This window comes from Cololabis saira, chromosome 2 (genome assembly GCF_033807715.1).
Source record: "Cololabis saira isolate AMF1-May2022 chromosome 2, fColSai1.1, whole genome shotgun sequence".
NCBI classification, from domain to species: domain Eukaryota; kingdom Metazoa; phylum Chordata; class Actinopteri; order Beloniformes; family Belonidae; genus Cololabis; species Cololabis saira.
The window spans coordinates 54976482-54991213 of record NC_084588.1 but is presented as its reverse complement, the minus strand read 5'-3'; the positions used below and the strand labels follow the sequence as shown (position 1 = coordinate 54991213).

The following is a 14732-nucleotide window of genomic DNA, read 5'->3' as shown; positions in this document are numbered from 1 at the left end:
AGGAAGTGTCTGGGGAGAGGGAAGTCTGGGCATCCCTGCTGAGGCTGCTGCCCCCGCGACCCGGGAACGGATAAAGCGGAAGAAGATGAGTAAAGTGAGTGAATAAGATATAAGATTATTATTAATGGTTTAATGAAGTAAACCTGACCAGGACTGTCTCTGAAGACTACTTATTCATGGCCATTCCTAATAATGGAGACAAGTGTCAACAACCAGCCCCTAAACACCTACCAGAACCCCCACTGGTTTAAACACACCCACTGAAGACTGAAGACTTCTTCCATGTGTTTGTCTTTCACTTTTACCCAAAAGTTGCAGAAAACTGGAAAAAAGAGGAGTCTTCAAAATCTGGTGCTAATAGGATTTTTATTGTTCAAAATCATTTACACAAAAGACAAGAATTTTTCTCAAGAAAAAACGGAAAAAAATACATTTTATGTCATCCTCACATCTATTCATGACATCTTTTCACCAATAATTCATGTATACTTATCCTAACATCCTTCCCCACTAAACCCCGAGCCTGGACAGCCATCCTAAATCATTTCTTTTTAGACACAAAGACCTCATATAGTTGTGGTGTTGGCCAGTGGATCAACCTGAGGGACAGCAGGCCCTTGGGTTGAAGTGAACAGGTATGGCAGGCCAGACTCATAAACTTTCAGCTACTTGTTTATGCTTTATTGATTATATATTTGATTACAAAAGATTACTGTTCATCACACTTTTTTTTTAGCAATCTCAAAAAGGATTTCCTATCAAATAAATCCATGTCTAAACGCCTCTGGGATTTATTTTCAGCTCATGCGGGACCCACGGACCCACAGAAATGCTGGCTGGGTTGTGGGTCCAGGTTTACAGACAGAAGTTAATGAAGACTTGGTTACCCTCCAACTGAAGGATTGGATAAAGAGGCTGAGAGAATTTGGTCCTGTAGGTGTGAAAGTGAATCAGTTTGTCACTGATGACTTTGTAGAAGGACAGAGTCCCTGCAGACCAGTCCAGGTACACTCCCAGATGGGTGATGTTAGTTTTGGGATCACTATCCTCATAATCAAAGTTGTTACTGTGATATACACGGTAAGGGGAGCCTTTTGCGTACTCTTGGCCAAAACACCAGGATAGGTCACTGGATCGTATAAAGCACTGTATATTGTCTCCTTTACATGGAGGTCCACTGTAGATCACACCTACATCAAAACCTTGGTCACAGGGAACGTTCCACTCCATCTCCCAGTAATGACGACCAGTCAGCTCCTGTCTGGCCAGAACCTGATAATAATAATCGTATCTCTGAGGGCGGTGGGGATACGGCTGCGCTTCTCCTTCTTTCGCTTTCTTGTCTCCTTCAGACAGGAGGATATTGGGATGTGCCGTGTCTGGATCCAGGGTGATATCAGTGGCATCTGATGGAGAGAAGAAGAGAGAGAAGAAGAGAGAGAAGAAGAGAGAGAAGAAGAGAGAGAAGAAGAGAGAGAAGAAGAGAGAGAAGAAGAGAGAGAAGAAGAGAGAGAAGAAGAGAGAGAAGAAGAGAGAGAAGAAGAGAGAGAAGAAGAGAGAGAAGAAGAGAGAGAAGAAGACCAGATCGTGACCAGACTTCATGATCAGTTAGAGATTTTTCTTGGTTGATAATTGTAAAACAACTTCCTAATATCTTTTTTGAGATTCCTGCTCAAAAACGCCCTACTCAGTCCAACATTAGTAAATCTCAGCAGCTTTAAGGTATTTAAATCATTTTTGTTGTCAAAATAAAGGTAACACGTGTGAGATCACATGGATTCTCAGTCCAGAACATCTCACTATTTACTCCACCAAAACTGATTTCCCTTTTATGTTTTTAGAGGTTTTTAAAAGTAAATGTTTGAACTATAATCAAATTTCCCATCAGTTTCTTTGCCATAAATTGCCGTAAATTAAAAGGTGGTTAAAAATGATCAGATGACACTGCCAGTATTTTTTAGCTAATACTGCTAGCAGTGCTGGTGTTCACATGAATTGAGATTACTGTTGACCGTTGTGGTTTTCCTCTGGACTGCGTTTTATGATGGTGAAACAGAGTTGTGCTGTAGATAGTGAAGATGTTTGTATTCGACTGCTTGACCAGTGAATCTTTGTTGCGCGGTAATACTTTCACCTTTACAACCTCTGGAGCTTTACCCAGTGTTCAGTGAGAAGTTTCAGATGGAAGTCCAGAGGAAGTCGAAATTACAACAGAGGAAGTCAGAGAGACCACACCCGGTTCAGAGTCTAATGTGACTGCTAATCGCATCAACCAAGTCCCCTTCAAACTACTTTTATTATATTCACTTTAGGTCTCACGTTCACAGTGAGCCGTTGAGTTTCTATGAGCATACGTGTTGCTATGCTTCCTATACATGCTACACCTTACACAGCATGTTATGGATTAGTATTGTGAACACCGTCTAGCAGCGTCAACGGCTGCTCTGATGTTGGGAAATGTTCATTTTCCGACTTTACAGACAGTGTCAATTCTGGTCAGTTTGGGTCTGACGTCGTTGAAAATTCTGACTTCAGAGGTAACCGGATCTCAGAAATAACTTCAACGTGATCTCAGGTTTTTGTTGTAGTTTTTTCAATTGAAACTCAGAGTATTCGTCATATTTGGAATAATATATGGACATCATTTGGTTTTTGACTGTGGTCAGTGGAGGAAGTGCAAGTGTATTATAATCAAACTTAGGAGCCAAATGTGAACCCGTGTGCTAAGTTCTGATCACTTGTGATCGGATTTCTCTGTGTACATTTAAATGCCAGGTTTAAATTGGCAAAAGACCAGAATGAGGTCATCTGATAATTCTATACTCTTAATATGACCTTACTGATGTTAAAGGTATTGTGACATGAAAAACACATTTTTCTTGAATTTTTTGTGTTTTGTTGGGTGTCTTGACATCAATTACACCCAAAAAACAACGAACTTTTAACATTCAGTGTATAACTATGCAAAAACGGCGCACCTGGTTTGGTGGCGGGCCGTGACGTCAGGGCCCGCTAAATCACCGCCCCCTCCACCCAGCTCCCTGTCTCCTCTCGTCTCCAGCGCACCATAAAGGCTGATTTATGGTTCCGTGTTACACCGACGCAGAGACTACGGCGTAGGGTTACGCGGCGACGCGCACCGTACGCTGAACCCTACGGCGTAGGCTCTGCGTCGATTTAACGCGGAACCATAAATCAGGCTTAACGCGGAGCGGTTTAGAGCCTGTTCTGTTCTAATCACCGGAGGAGAACTGCTAAGAAGACCCGCGGCCACTGACTGGACTTAAGATAAGGAGACACTGCTGCTTGCATGCCTTTATTTTTATGATTGTTTGCTGTGGACTGTCTGCTTCGCCGTGCTGCTTTTCCGTGCATGCTTCGCCTGCCGCTCCCGGCTTAACTCTCCGACGCCGCTGTGAGTGTATTGCTCGCGGGGATCTACGGTCCTCTGGTCCCGGTTGGACTTCATCCCCGGGCTGTAGTCGCCCTGTCTGGGCTGTGTGTCGGTGTTTGTGATTCGGTGTGCGCGCGTGTGTGTGGAGACGCCGGCAGAAGTGTGTAGCGGTTGGTTGGAGGAGGTTTGGAGGAGGAGCGGGGCAATGATTGACAGGAAAGGGGAAAAAGGAAGTGTTTTTCATGGGGCAAAAAAACACTGTAATAAAAAGCCAGGAATGGAGTACTAGAGTGAAGTTTTTCTTGTTACACTCTTTTAGACACATTTGAGGGATGTTGGCCAAGACTTTTAATAGTGTTAAAAGCATGTTAAAAATGATGTCACAATACCTTTAAGATCATCAGATCATCATGTCTACACCTTAATTGTTGAACATTTGGAGTATTGCTATAAACATACGTACTGGCTACAGGTCAAAACAAAGTTGTTTTTTTTCCTGAGTAAAACCTCCCTAAAATGAATTGAGAGCGGTGAAAGTCTGGTCCAGTCAGGTTTGTGTTGGACAGTAACTACACTCCATTTGGTAGAAAATAAAAACAATGCACGAGAAGTGACTTACACCACATTAGATCTCTTTTGTTGGTTATGTTTTCCACGTTGGTGACATCAGGCTTTGAGAAGTCATCAGTGAGTAGGTTGATGTTCCTGTAGTGGTAGATGCTCGCTCCTTCGTATTTGTCATTTGATATAACTGCTATAAGGAATTTGTATCTGCTGTTGTTCTTCAGAGCTCTGTGAAGTTCACCGAACTCTTTGGCTTTCTCTCTCATCTTGTTTATCACATCTTCTGAGAAGTACCACTCGGTGCATGGACTCACGTCCCTGGCAGCAGTTGAGGGAGGTGGATCCAGGTAATCAGACATTTCCTGAAGATAGGGGTCAGTAGTTTCCACGGAGGTGAAGACAAAGCACAGAACATCTTCTACTTGTGGATCAAGAAGCTCTCTGTCCAACTCTGGCTGATTCCTGACGATCTTGGCTCCCTCCGTCATCTCCACACAGGAACTCATGACGCTGACTTCTCTTTCTTTATGTTCCAACCATACGTCTAATTTCTCCAAACTGAATGGAGAGGTTTCTTCACCATCAAAGGCAGCTTTGAACCCCGTCTCATCTTTGTCACCTTCCTTGACGGACTGAAGACTTTTTGCCATTTTCTCCTTGGCTCCAGCGATGTACTTGTCACACAGATATTGGAAATGACTCAACCGCTCATGAATCCGTGGGAAATGATTGTTTTCTTCCAGACAATCGTTGCATCTCATTTTCAGGTCCTGAAATTCTTCCAGAAGATCTTGAGCTCTTCCTGTAAGTCTAGGACTGATCTCAGGCGGTGGGGTGGAGGTGACCTCTGCAGCGCTTGAATCAAAGTTATTCAGCGGCATCATCCAGACTTTCAGAGGAACCCCGTTTTCTCCGTCCTCTCCCAGTAGCTTTGGCAGCTCTATGTAGGTCTTCACGGCATCTTCAAGTGTTGCAGGGTTGCTTTCAAGAATGAAGTCTCCGTAGAATTTGCAGGTAAACTTATTGGCCGTGTCCTTTTCTTCTTCACTCAGCTTGATGTCAACTTTGCCCTCAACATTAAATGAAGGGATCTTCTTGATCACAGCCTGCATGCTGCCCTCGATCTTCCTAACATTGCTACTGTCTAACTTCTCGCTGTCAAACACGAAGAAAGCGTTTGCACCATAAAGGATGCCGGTGACGACGTGAGTGGCCGTTGTCTTCACAGAATCATTGATCTGGATGTTCTTGGAGTCAGAAACAGTGAGCTGTTTGAAGACGGTGGTCGCTTTGTACTGACACGTCACTCGGCCCTGACGGTGGGACTTCTTCACATCGTTCAGATACTTTGCGGATCCGTTAACTTCAATCAGTCCACTCATGAAACTGGCCTTCAGGGAGGCGTCAACATCCAGCAGAGAGGACTTGTCTTTGAAGGAATCAGATGAAGCGATTTGAAACTGACTGCTATGCTGAGGATTCTGAATTATCTTCTCTTTAAGAGTTTTCTCATCCCACAATGTGACACCTTTAAGACATGAGATCAAAGAAAGGTTAAAATGAAAAACCAGGTCCTCAGAAACATTAACATACCTGTATACATGTTGTCTTTATTTCATTGTGCCAAAGTTGACTAAGATCACTGAAATTGGAACGTGATAAAGACAGTGATGGGTGCAGTTTGGTGAGTTTGTGATGTGTAGTGTGTGTGAGTGAATGTTGAACTTGTTTAAGAATAAAATAGATGACATATACAACATATACATAGTTTACATACAAATATGTTGACTACTCGTATATTAATATAATATGAATTAATGTACACACGGCCAAGCAGTACATATACATATTATGGGGGAAAAAGGAATGACAGAAAGTGAACAGATGAAAGAAAAGAAATATATATATATATACATACATATACACATACACTTCCTATATATATATATATATATATATATATATATATATATATATATATATATATATATATATATATATATATAGGATATATATATACAGTATATATATATATATATGTGTATATATGTATATACCCTCAGATCGTCTTCGGCCCACTTGACTGCCCCTTCCTCCCATCTGGGCTCAGAAATATCAGCTCCCTTCCATTCATTTAGGGTATAAACCATATGTGCTCAAATGCATGAAGAAATATTGTATGTCAAGTTTCACTACTTTGTAGTTTGGTACCATCAAATGACGGAATTTGCATGTCAGAACGCACATACATTCGTATAAGAGACTCCTGGACTTATGTGTGGTGTTTTCTATTGAAACCACTGCTTTCTGTGTCAGTTCCTGTCAGGTTGTCTAGGCCAGTGGTCCCCCAACCCCCGGACCACTGGCCTAGGCTACATCATGTCAAGTAAAATCCACTTTTAGTCATATGTGGTACATAGGTGATAACGTCCAAACAAGGCTAAGCTGTTGAAAAAGTGAGCTTTTGTCTGTGTTTGTTTGTCTGAATTGTATGTAGTTGTGCCAAAATTGTTTTACTTAATTTTTTTTTTTTTTTTTTTTAATAATTTCAACATTGTTCCAACTGATTTATGGTTGAATGTTGTTTTACAATACAAACCACATTCACAGAGTTTTTTTTTTTTAAAGATTGTTTTGGGCTCTAGTGGCCCTTTATTCAAGCTGCAGATATGAAAGGGGCAGAGATAGAGATCAGGGATGACATGCAGCAAAGGTGCCCAGGCCGGGATTTGAACCTGCGACCGCTGCAGGAGGACTGTAGCCTCAGTATATGACCGGCTGCTGCACCCACTGCGCCACTAAGCGGCCCACATTCACAGAGTTTTTAAGCTTTAATCAATCCATCAAAACTGACTGGCAAACGGATGAACTGATGATTTCTCAAAGTCAGAACTAGAAGATCCTGGTCTTACCTGGGAGGAGTTTTTGTCTCTGAGCATTGTAAAGCATCCCCAACGTAAAAGGTCGACCCAGACTTGCTACTTCCAACATCGCTGAGGCCATGTCTCCTACGAGAAGAAAAACACACACATACATGAGATCAACAATGGATGGATGATGGATCACACACTCTCTCTCTCTCTCTCTCTCTCTCTCTCTCTCTCTCTCTCTCTCTCTCTCTCTCTCTCTCTCTCTCTCTCTCTCTCTCTCTCTCTCTCTCTCACTCACTCTCTCTCTCACAGATCAAGTTAAAGTGAGAACTAAATTAAAGTGCATAACTGATCACCAGTGCATCACAGTAGTTTGAAGTTTGAATTTATTCACAATACCATAATAATAGTTAGTTACAATAATGCATTGGAATTAAGTGGGTAGAGTGAATGGGTCCCCCAAGGAAGATAGGAAAGCTTTTTGGTGGTTGCCCATAGTTCATATAAGGGTAGTGGTTCAGTCAAAGGTATAAGCAGTTACCATCTGTAAAGAGATGGTGATGGATAAATGCATACAAAGTACACCAAAAAACACTTAACATACATACTTAACATTACACACACATACAATCACACACACACACATCCCAGCAGTCCATGAAGAAGCATTTTATATTATATATAGGTTAGTAAAAGATTTTTGTTTTGTTGTCTTTTAAACTTGGAGATAGAAGGCAACACCTTCATCAATCCTATTCCAAATCTGCGGCCCCTGCAAACACTCATACTGGCGCACACACGTCGGCCACATTTCCCTAATATGAGTGGTTTGATTCTTGTTTGGTATGTACTGGTAGTACTGGTAGTACTGGTATGTGTGCTGAGGACTGGAGATTGGCACAAGACTACTAAGTCTAGGGTTGAGCCTGTTGACAATTTGAAACATAAGACAAGCGTTATGATAATTGTTTAACTCAGCCAGTCTTAGCAACTCAAAGCGGTGAAATAGAGGGAGGGTGGGGGAATTTATCTCTGACCAAGACAGGGCCCGTATGACTTTCTTTTGCAAAGATACTAGTTTTTTTAGATGGCTTGTGAAGGTGTTGCACCATATCACATTGCAGTAGTTGAGATGAGGTTCACAGAGAGTTTTGTACAACGTAAGAAGGGCAGACAGAGGAAGGAAGTGTCTGATCTTGGAGAACAAACCAACACACTTGGACAGTTTGTTTACAAATTAAATAGGCAGTAACCAGTGTGGAAACAACTTTTTGTTTGATTTGAATAAAATACAATTTGTTTTGCTGACATTTAATGACAGTTTGTTACATTTGAACCAAGAGTCCACTTTGGTTAACTCAGAGCTTACTATATCTTGTAGAATAAGTGGGTTCTGTGTGATGTAAACAAATTAGTATCGTCAGCAAAAAAAAATTTATAAAATATTTTGGAAGAATTTACAAAATCATTTATATATAAGGATGAATAAGAGTGGCCCCAAAATGGAACCCTGGGGGACCCCAAAGATTATAGGCTAGATTATAGGAGTTATGATCATTTACATGGACATACTGTTCCCACTCATATAAATAACTAATGAAACATGCAAGTGCCAAACTTCTGATACCATAGTGATGTAATTTATCCAGAAATATATCAAAGTCAATGGTATCAAAGGCTTTTGATAGGTCCAAGAAAATAACAACCCCACATTTTCCCTCTTCAATGTAGTCATGAATTTGTTCTATTAGGTCAAGTATTGCCATACAAGTTGTGCTCTTTTTTCTAAAACCATATTGGGAGGGAACAAGAATATTTAGTTTATCAAGATAGCCACTGAGTCTATTGTATACCACCTTCTCCATTACTTTAGAAAAAGTGGGTATGATTGATATTGAACTTCAACTTAATTTTATTGTCTCCCAGAGGGGAAATTCACTTTACATAAAACATAAAAGGCACAAAAACACAGAGCACATTGACACAGCTAGGACACAGCATACAAAGTACACACAAATACCCTGGGGGGGACTGAGGATGTAGAGTGGGGAGTGGAGGTCACAGCTGTTCATTTATTGAGTTTTAAATTAAGTTGGGTGATGGCGTGAGTTATAAAATAATTTTTAAGTCTGTTTGATTTGGTCCTGGGCAATCTGAATCTCCTGCCAGAGGGTAAAAGTTCAAACTGGGCATGGAGAGGATGGTCAGGACACTGTAGGATGTCCTGAGCCTTGGATGTTACCCTCCTGCCAAAGACAGTAGGCAAATCAGGGAGGGCAACACCAATGATTTTGCTGGCAACTTTAACGATGTGTACCAGAAGATAATGCTACCAAACCAGGAGATAATGGCAAACGTCAGGACAGTTTTCAATCACAGAGTGGTAGAACATGATCATTAATTGTTGCACACTCCGAACCGGTTAAGCATCCGGAGAAAGTGCAAGCGCTGTTGTGATTTTTTATACACAACATCTGTGTTCTCATTAAAAGACAACTTGTTGTCAATGACCACACCCAAGTACTTAAAAGTTGTGACTCGCTCCACACTTTCGTCCTTAATTACTGTTAAGGGTTGTGGGTTTGGGTTCTCCTAAAATCTATGCACATGTCCTTGTCTGTTTGTTAAAAAATCTAAAATCCAGCCAACAATACTGGGACACAGATTAAAATTTGATAGCAATTTGGAGGCTAAAATGTGGGGCTGGATTGTGTTAAAAGCAGAGGTGAAGTCTAAGAACAATAGATGTGCAAGATATGGGCCGATAGTTGCTCATATCATTTCGGTCAATTGATTTAAAAATTTGAATTATCTTGACTATTTTGGTCATTTTGGGTACAGTGCCAGTAAGTAAAGAAAGGTTAATACAATGGGCCAGTGTCTCTACAATGATGTTAGCAATGGCTTTCATGATATTACTACATATAACATCTACACCAGCGGTGTATGAGCTCCTCAAGTCCATAATGATCTTGAGTAGTTCAGTACTGTCTGTTGGTTTCATGTAAAACGAGTGAATGTAGCTACCAGAAAGAAATTGCTTGAAAGTAACACCTGGGGTTGACTTATCTTCCTATTGAAGCAAAATGAGTATTAAAACTCTGTGCAAGATCAGCTTTGGCATGATCAGCTTTGGCATCACCAAGATCAGGTAGAGTAATGGGTTTATGTCTCCTGTTAGGACTTCATTTAACACATTCCAAGACCTCCTGCAATCCCCCTGTGAAGCTTGTAAGAGTTCTGTGTAATGACTTCTTTTGCGCTTTCTTATGATCTGTGTTAATTTATTTTTATAAGAAATATATTTCTCTTTATTTAGGTTAGTAGGATTTTTCATGTAAGATTTGTAAAGCCTACTTTTATATTTAATAGACTTTAAAATTCCCTTCGTAATCAAAGGGTTCTGGAGAGTAGTGCTGCATCTGACAGTCTTTTCAGGGATTGTGTCCTTAATGGAGTCTTGAATTATCTTAATCAGGCTGTCATATGCAGCATCAGCAGTCCCACTATCAAAGACAGAGTCCCACGACCTGGCCCGTAAATTAACAATTAGGTTCTGTAAGTATCTCTCATTAACGATTTTAGATTTAATTTTTGAGAGTGGAGGAGAGAACAATTTGCCAGAGCCAAAGAATATTGCAATGGGAAAATGGTCTGTAATGTCAGACTGCACGACTCCCATCTTCAACTTAGTGTTTAGAATATTAGTGATAATATTATCAACTAGAAAAATGTCCTTGCAGAAATTTCGAGAGTGCCATGAGGGGGCTGCTGCCTATTTGTGTACATTGCTGCATTTTTCAGCAGAATTCTTTGAGGCGTCTCCATTTTACAGGTTAAAAGTATATGAAGTCTGTACTGATTGAGTCATGTGACCAGTTCTGGCTGAATGACTCAGCAGCTGAGCTCTGGTTGCCCCGGCAACAAGAACCTCTCTTCAGAACCTTCCGGTTTGGCTGTGAGAAAAACCCAGATTTTGCCTTGTGACAAGCTCTGAAATAAACTCAGATTTGTGATTAAACCTTAGCTCCTAGCAGAAAAACAAAGACATCGTGAGAGACAGAACCTGGAAGATTCTGAAAATCTTAATTTTATTCAGATATTCCTTAAAATGAGTGAGTAAGCTCAGTGCGAAGACAGAGTGAGATTCTTTTGAAGAAAACTTTTGATTACATTACAGTGAATGGGGACTGAGGCAGGTATTGGCGCCGCTCTAGGCTTCCCCGTTTAAATTTTGTGCATACCCCGCCTGTCAAAGTCACATTTTATGAATCCCAACCCGTATGTCTACATTCTGACCAAAAATGATTTGTCTCCTTTTTACGGTTTGGCCGTGAGCTCGAGTTACAAATAAAAATTCAGGTTATTTTTTTACTGTTTCTGCCACTCTAGCAACCGACATCCGCACTCTAGATTTTACAAAAAAGGGATTTCCAGTCCTCGCTTGAGTGCTCATATTTTGAAAAGGTTACATCTTGTGTGTTTTGGAGAGGAGAGAAGTTTTCCTCCGTTTTGGAGTTTGAATGACATTTTCTACGTGCAGGCATGGGAAAGTTAGGTGACTCAGAAAAAAGTGAATTTTGGCTTTTTTTTTTTATTTTTCCCCATCCACTTTGAATGGGTTTTTTTGGCCGTTTTCTTGGGAATAACTTTGGGAAAAATGGGAATTTCAACACCAAAAGTCATAGCACACTATTGCCGGTAGAGACACACGTTTTTATATATGATTCGCCTGGGTCCTCTGAAATCTGTAGGAGGAGTAGCGAACCAAAATCTGTCTGGAAAATGAATAATAATAAAAAAAAACACGCAGGACAACAATAGTGCCTCTGGCTGCGCCAGAGGCACTATTGTTGTCCTGCACCCCTCCTCCATTGCTATGGCATAGATATGGAGGAGGAGTGCCTCATGGCGCAGGCGTGGCACTAATAATGGTCCCGGATGTCTGTGTAACTCTAGTAAATCTATTTATAGTGGGGGAAAAAAGAGGAGGAGTGCAATGTGTTCATAAAGTCATGTTTTGGCCCATCTTCCTTGGAAATATCGATGTTATAATCACCAAGGCGTATGCAGTCTTTTTTTTAGCTTATTAGTTTGTGTAATATAACTTCCAGATTACAGCAAAATGTGTTAAGAGGAGAGTCTTGTGGACGATAGAGTACACCAACAATGATTGTCTTGTCATGATTGTGTATCTCAATGAATAAAGACTCACAATGATCATCTTCTAAGTGAAGATCACAGGTTTTTACTTGGAGACTGCTTTTAACATAGAGACAGACCCCTCCACCTGATCTATTTGGTCTGTTCTTAAAGTGTAAATTGTACCCATCAAGGTTAAATAAATCAACATATGAAATGTCATTGAGCCAGGTTTCACTACACCCAATAACATTAAAATGACAGCTTGAGTTTGACAGTAAGGCAGCTAAATCTGAATGATGTTTGTTTAGGCTTCTGATGTTAAGATGTAGCAATGAAAGATTATGTACATCAATTAATGGCTTTAGGTTATCTGGGTCAAAAACATTACAGGTAATATTACCACCCATATCACTACAGTGCTGAGAATCTCCAACAGAGTTTAAGTCATCAAAACCCATAATATAAACAGTACAGATTTATCAAGGACTTTACTGGGATTACATGTGTACATTGACACGGCAATAGCCGCAAACACACTCGGGACAACCAGACACATACACACATCACACATACACACACCACACACACAAAACAATAAAACAAAAAACAAACCACGAACAAACATATACACACACAATGCAAGACTGCCTTACACACCCATTCCTCCCCATTTCAATAATACACAGCTGATACCTTAAGAGAACTCGCCATCTCCTCATATGTAACAATATTTCCGTATGGCCATTGATCCACTCGTTTCAGCGTCACTAAACAACTTAAAATCAATTCATTTGAACTAAAAGACAAAGAGAATCAACTTTCAGCAACTTCCAGTGATTTATTTTAACTTTAATTGTCAGTCTTATCATTAATTCTTGCAGTTCATTCTCTTAACCTCGCATGTCCATTAACATCTTATCTAATCGCGTATGCTCATACCTGGTGACAGGTCCATCCCGTCCTTTACTTGTTTCGCAGCCCAGGTTCTATCACCTCTTTCCAATAAGTTTCTGCTGCCAGATGGTCCCTGAATCTTTTTGATTCTTCTTTGAAAGTTATAAGTAGTAGTTGCAAAAAAGGACAGATTACCCACAAATTCAAACCGTCAAACAATTGTGAATTTCAAAAGTGAATTTCTCAAAATTTACACCAAAGTCAGACTGTGCAATGTTCAGAAACACAGAAATGTTCATAAGATCGCTGCACCTCGAACTCACTGATCATGTTAAATGTTAAAGTCCATGACTGCACAACTGGAAGACTTATTTTTTTTACAACTTTATATTCTTGATTTTTTCCCCATTTTTCATCACCCAGTGCTCTACCTAAGTCAGTCCGTGGCATTACTCCATCTACCAACCCCGGGATGCCCCACACTGAATCAGTAAAATTTGGTTTTCAGGAGAAAAAAACTCTAAAAAGATCACGCAGGCTGGACTGATGTTCACAAAACTGCATGTGAACAAACCAGTAGACTTCTGGGAAATGTCCTCTGGACAGATGAGACCAACGTGGAGATGTTTGGTCTTCATGTCCAGAACCAAGTTTGGAGAAAACAACACAACATTTCATCAGAAACACCTCAGACCGACTGTCAAGCACAGTGGTGGAGGGATGACAGTGAGATAATCAGAGGGACAGGAAGTAAAGAAACCTCCTCCACGTCTCTCTTTGTCCTCACCTGGTTAAGATGTGTCACTCAAACAGTCAGCAGGTGAATCTTCTGCCCTTCAGCCTGGAGTGTCCTGGAATTTCCTGGAGCTTCAAGGTTGCTGATGTTACAGAGTCATTTATACCGTTGAAATATCCTCCCTCCTCCCAGGCCACGCCCACAGCTGCATCTCTGCCACAGTCCTGTTCATCAGAGGCCAACCTAACGTTTCATCATATCAGTCAGAATTTCGTTAGAATCGGGGTGAGGCTGGGAAATGTTGACTGTGGCATTTACCTGTCAGGACACAGAAGTTATCATGATTTATGTGTGGCAGATCTCCAACAGTTTCTTTAGATTCACAACAAACATGTTTTGCCACGAACGTTAAGCAATAATTTTTAATATCAATTACAAATTTGAAGTGTTGCATTTCCGTGATGCAGCACAGTCATGTTTCAGTCCTGATGTTTTATATAACTGCAGTTACAAGTGTTTTATTAAAAAAGTAATGTTTTATTAAAGTGGATTGACATGATGTAATGAAGATGTTTCATCTGTTGTTACAATTTATAGGAATGCCATGTAAGGTGGGAAGAGACTGCACTAACAAAGACTGCACTGATCCTTGGATGACCACGTTTGAGAGTATAGATAGCAGCATGTTGAGGTTAACTGTATCAAAGGCAGCAGAAGGTCAAGAAGGATAAACACAGTGGATCGACCTGCTGCTCTCGCTGTTAAACTTTAAAACTTAAACTTTATTTATTTATATAGCACCTTTCATGCAAATAAAATGCAACACAAAGTGCTTTACATTAAAAAGAGAAAAGAAACAATCCCCCTTGACCAGAGGCGGATCTAGGATGTCAGGAGATCCGGGGTTTAGCCCCGGGGAGTGCTCAGGTGGTGAAAATGTGAACAAAAAGCACTGGACAACAAATTCAGACCTTTTTACTATAGAAATGTTACAATAGTTGCTTGAACTGGTTTCTTTCATCATTCTTTCATTCTTTTCATTCTTTCAACGGTCTGGCACCGTTTTCCCACTCGTTTGGACGTACAGTAGCTACAGCTCGGTTTGTAAAAGCTCTGTACCACTACCAAA

The 14732-nt window shown here is 40.6% G+C and overlaps 1 protein-coding gene across 2 annotated transcripts; it reads right to left on the bottom strand.

The window, feature by feature from the left end:
- Positions 1–357: 357 nt before the first annotated feature.
- Positions 358–13730, bottom strand: LOC133421911 (neoverrucotoxin subunit alpha-like). Of its 2 annotated transcripts, XM_061711712.1 has the most exons (5): positions 13655–13730; positions 12913–13019; positions 6871–6966; positions 4014–5486; positions 358–1406 (listed from the first exon to the last, which is right to left on the bottom strand). In XM_061711712.1, the coding sequence occupies exons 2-5, from the start codon at positions 12926–12928 to the stop codon at positions 856–858; spliced, it is 2136 nt and encodes a 711-aa protein (XP_061567696.1). In that variant the 5' UTR covers positions 12929–13019; positions 13655–13730; the 3' UTR covers positions 358–855. The 2 variants fall into 2 exon arrangements, with proteins under 2 accessions (XP_061567696.1, XP_061567704.1); XM_061711720.1 differs by lacking the exon at positions 12913–13019 and having other exon boundaries at positions 13655–13729.
- Positions 13731–14732: the final 1002 nt, after the last annotated feature.

Bases quoted from the DNA above. Each gene is read 5' to 3' on its own strand.
- LOC133421911 (XM_061711712.1), bottom strand. The intron at 5,487-6,870 runs GTAAGACCAGGA...CATGTCTTAAAG, and splicing joins GAGACAAAAACTCCTCCCAG to GTGTCACATTGTGGGATGAG. The intron at 1,407-4,013 runs GTAAGTCACTTC...TCTCTCCATCAG, and splicing joins CAAAAGAGATCTAATGTGGT to ATGCCACTGATATCACCCTG.